Source organism: Fopius arisanus, unplaced genomic scaffold (assembly GCF_000806365.1).
Source record: "Fopius arisanus strain USDA-PBARC FA_bdor unplaced genomic scaffold, ASM80636v1 scaffold00164, whole genome shotgun sequence".
Lineage (NCBI taxonomy): Eukaryota > Metazoa > Arthropoda > Insecta > Hymenoptera > Braconidae > Fopius > Fopius arisanus.
Window position 1 is genome coordinate 178,024 of NW_011887903.1, and position 4,182 is coordinate 182,205.

General features: G+C 48.0%; 1 protein-coding gene across 1 annotated transcript; it reads left to right on the forward strand.

Annotated features, from left to right (window-relative positions):
• Positions 1 to 1,034: 1,034 nt before the first annotated feature.
• On the forward strand, positions 1,035 to 2,405 carry LOC105272343 (uncharacterized). Its single transcript, XM_011314440.1, has 2 exons — positions 1,035 to 1,606; positions 1,688 to 2,405. The coding sequence occupies exons 1-2, from the start codon at positions 1,035 to 1,037 to the stop codon at positions 2,403 to 2,405; spliced, it is 1,290 nt and encodes a 429-aa protein (XP_011312742.1).
• Positions 2,406 to 4,182: the final 1,777 nt, after the last annotated feature.

Sequence of the window (4,182 nt, forward strand, 5' to 3'; positions counted from 1 at the left end):
CTCCAACACGACTTGCTCATCATCCCATTCGGCTGTCTCAGAGCTCTCCAATGATCAGCTCGAAGACCTTCTCTCTAAATTCTGGATCCAGGAGGAAGTTCCTGGACGAATTGACTTAGATCTCTCGGCTGACGAGCTTAGCTGTGAGCAGCATTTTCGTCAGACTCACTCTAGAGACAGCTCAGGTCGTTACGTCATTCGGTTGCCCCTCTCATCTCCAGTTTCGTTGTTAGGAAATTCTTATCGCCCAGCTGTATCCTGTCTCCATCGGATGATTGCTAGGATTTCCAAAGATCAGCGGTTGTTTCAGCTCTACTCTGACTTTCTCAAAGAATATGTCGATCTCGATCACATGAGGTTGGTAGTTCCTTCTCTTGTTAGCTCTTCGTCTTCGGTTCAGGTGGAGACCGCTTGTTGTTCTGACGGGATGACGTTGGCACATGAAGCTAAGGCTTCAGAAGGGTTGAGGGTCTCTGAGGAGCTTCGAGTAGGACCATCTGACATTCGCAGGAGTTATTACCTTCCTCATCATGGCGTAGTCAGAGAGAGCAGCGAAACAACGAAACTGAGAGTAGTTTTTAATGGATCAGCGAAGACCAGCTCAGGGAAATCGCTCAACGATATTCTCCATACAGGAGCCAAGCTGCAGCGCGACATATCTGATGTTCTTCTCTGGACTAGGCAGCACAAGGTCGTCTTCATGACGGACATCACCAAGATGTTCCGTCAGATCAGAGTCCATGAAGATGACTGGCCTCTGCAGCAGATTTTATGGATCGACTTAAATGGAGGATTCTCAACGTATCAATTGACCACCGTCACGTATGGGACTAGATCAGCTCCGTTTCTCGCGAATCGTGTTCTTCTCCAGCTCGTTGAGGATGAAGGGACAGATTTCCTTTAGCCGTCGATCCCATCGTGAAGGGAAGATACGTAGATGACATCTGTGGAGGTGCAGATACGCATGACAAGCTCGTTAGAACAGCTCAAGAAGTTCGCAATCTCTGTGCTGCCGGAGGGATGCCTTTGGCAAAATGGCACAGCAACAGCTCGATCCTGACAGCACCTCCAATGACCAGCGAATCTACGAGGACTCAGAAACCAGGATACTGGGGTTATCTTGGCATCCCAACTCAGATAACTTCGTCTTCTCAACCAAATCATCGCAGAACTTGACCGTCTCCAAGCGGATTATTCTCTCAGAAATTGCTCAGCTCTACGGCCCTCTCGGATTTCTCTCTCCTGTAGTCATCAGAGGAAAGATGCTCCTACAGGAAATTTGGATTGAGAAGCTTGGTTGGGATGATGACGTTTCGCCTCAAATAGCACATCGATGGAATAGCTTTCGTCAGGATCTCATCTCGTTGTCCAACGTATCTATACCCAGATGGATTGGATTGCTCCAGACCTCCGTTCTTGAAATACACGGATTCTCAGACGCCTCTCAGCTCGCGATGTCAGCCGTGGTCTTTCTCACGGTCTTCAATAATAATGAAGAGTCTTGCATCTCATTGATCTGCTCAAAAACTAAAGTAGCACCTCTCAAACGGCTGACTATTCCAAGGCTTGAGCTCTCAGTTGCTGTTCTTCTTGCTAAGCTCGTATAGTACGTTAAAGATCAGCTCGACTTCTTCAATGTGCGGACGTACTTATGGACCGACTCTTCAGTTTCGCTCACATGGATCAGCTCTCACCCTTCCAGATGGAAGGAGTTCGTTAGAAATCGTGTCCAGCTCATCCAGGAATTGACGGATGCTCAGTGGAAGCTCGTTCCTGGCAAGGAGAACCCAGCTGATTGCGCATCTCGTGGGTTAACCACAGCTCAACTCGCATCGCATAAGCTATGGTGGCATGGTCCATCATGGCTAAAGAAGAGCTCATCTCATTGGCCATCTCTGGAACTCTCTTCAGTGGCATCAGCTGATCTTGAAGAGAAACCTGGTTTAGTGCTCAACGTCAAAGTCCAGCGCCCAGAAATCTCGGATTTAGTACATCGCTATTCCTCGCTCAGTAACCTGCTCAGAATTACTGCTCTCTACCATCGTTTTATTGCTCGTCTCAGAAAAATTCCAGAATCTTCGTTAAAGACAGCTCTCAACCCTAGTGATATTGAACAAGCTGGTCTCTTCTGGATCAAAGCTAGTCAGTCAGCGCATTTCTCGTCCGAACTGATGACCTTGTCCAGAGGGCAAAAACTCAGACCTTCTCATCCGCTCACTCGATTGACAGCGCATATTGATCACCAGGGGATTCTTCGCGTTGGCGAACGTCTCAAGTTTGCTCAGCTCGACAATGATAGCAAACATCAAGCTGTCATTCCGAAAGAGTCTCAGTTTGCTCAGCTCATTATTCGGGATGCTCATCTCAGGGCTCTTCATGGTGGAACGCAGCTCACGCTTGGTTAGCTCAGACGATCTTACTGGATTGTTGGTGGAAGAGCACCAGTAAGATCATTCATTTTAAAGTGCGTTCCATGCGCAAGACAGCGAGGAATAAGAGCTCAACAGCTCATGGGTCAGCTCCCAGTAGCTCGTCTCTCACCTGGCCGTGCATTTCTCAATACAGGGATTGATTACGCTGGTCCAGTATCGCTCCGCTCAAGGAAAGGACGAGGCCACAAATCTTGTAAAGGATGGCTCGCAATTTTGGTCTGTATGGCTACGTCCGCGGTTCATCTCGAAGTCGTCTCAGATTATACATCTGACGGCTTCATGGCAGCGTATCGTCGTTTTGTTGCTCGGCGCGGGCTCTGTAGGAATTTATTCTCAGATTGTGGAACAAATTTCCTCGGAGCCGACAAAGAAATAAAAAAGCTCTTTTCAATGGCGTCCAAGGAATCGGACCAGCTTGCTCATCTCTTGCTCAACGACGGTACGAAGTGGTCGTTCAACCCACCAGGTGCTCCTCACTTTGGAGGAAAGTGGGAAGCAGCAGTGAAGTCGGTTAATTTCCATCTCACACGTACAATTGGAGAAGACCTGCTCAGATTTGAGGAACTTACCACCCTGCATACTCAAATCGAACCCGTGCTCAATTCTCGTCCACTTGAACCGCTCTCGGAAGATCCTGATGACATCTCAGCGCTCACTCCAGGACACTTCCTAATTGGACATGCTCTGACAGCTCTGCCTGAAGCTTCTCCGGATCAATTGAACATCACTCGTTTAACTCGTTGACAGCTCATCCAGCAGAAAGTTCAGAGCTTCTGGAAAAGGTGGTCCACCAGTTATCTTCAGCATCTCCAGTCCATCTCTAAGTGGCACCACCCATCTCACGACATCAAGATCGGCTCTATAGTTCTTCTCACCGACGAGAGATTTCCAGCAACGAAATGGCCTCTCGCTCGAGTTACCGCTCTCCATCCTGGTAGAGATGGACTCACCAGGGTGGTAACCATCAAGACGTCCAGCTCAACTCTTCAGCGGCCCATCGCGAAGCTCACCCTGCTACCCATCTCGATCAGTGACTTCTGATCTTCTAGTCCAGCACACCTAGATATTCTCAGAAGCATTGTGCTGATCAACGATAATTCATCTCGTCGGCTGAGTCCACCACTGCTCTGTTCTTGTCCAGACCTTGATGAGGATTTACGCCCTTCATCTTGGAGCCTGGGCTGGAGCGGAAGCTAGTCAGTCTTGACCTGCGGAATTTACGCCTCCAATTATTCTGACTGTGCTGGAAATTGATCGTCGCTGATGGACTCTAGTGGTGATATTGACCATCGAGTAATTATTATCCTGGCTCGATTAATCTCTTTTGTGTTCTAGATCAACTCATGAACGTCAGCAGTTGCTGACGGCTCTGGAGAATGTTCGGATTTCTACCAAATTTTTCTTTCACACACACACGCACTCAACTCACATGACCCACTCAGCTGATTGAATCGCTCACCTCAGATGACCAGTGGCCTTTTACCTCTGACACCTGAGGCGCCACTTGATGGACAGGTGTAATTGACCATCGCGATGATCGACACCTCCCACCTTGCGGCTTATCACTCTCTCTCAGTTTGCATTTCGCCGTTCGAGAGTATTTACGCGCATTTCGCAGAACTTCGCTTCTTTCTCTTTAATTAGACCTGCTCATTATTAGTTCTTCTCAGAACTAAATCTATAATTCACTCAATTATATTACGTATTGCTCAGCTCTTTATTGTGATATTCAAGTGTAATTAGTGACTCT

What these genes read in the sequence shown, in the direction of transcription:
- LOC105272343 (XM_011314440.1), top strand. Translation starts at nt 1,035, where the DNA reads ATGGCACAGCAACAGCTCGATCCTGACAGCACCTCCAATGACCAGCGA. An exon ending in CTTCTTGCTAAGCTCGTATA is followed by an intron (nt 1,607 to 1,687) that starts GTACGTTAAAGA and finishes CACATGGATCAG; the next exon opens with CTCTCACCCTTCCAGATGGA.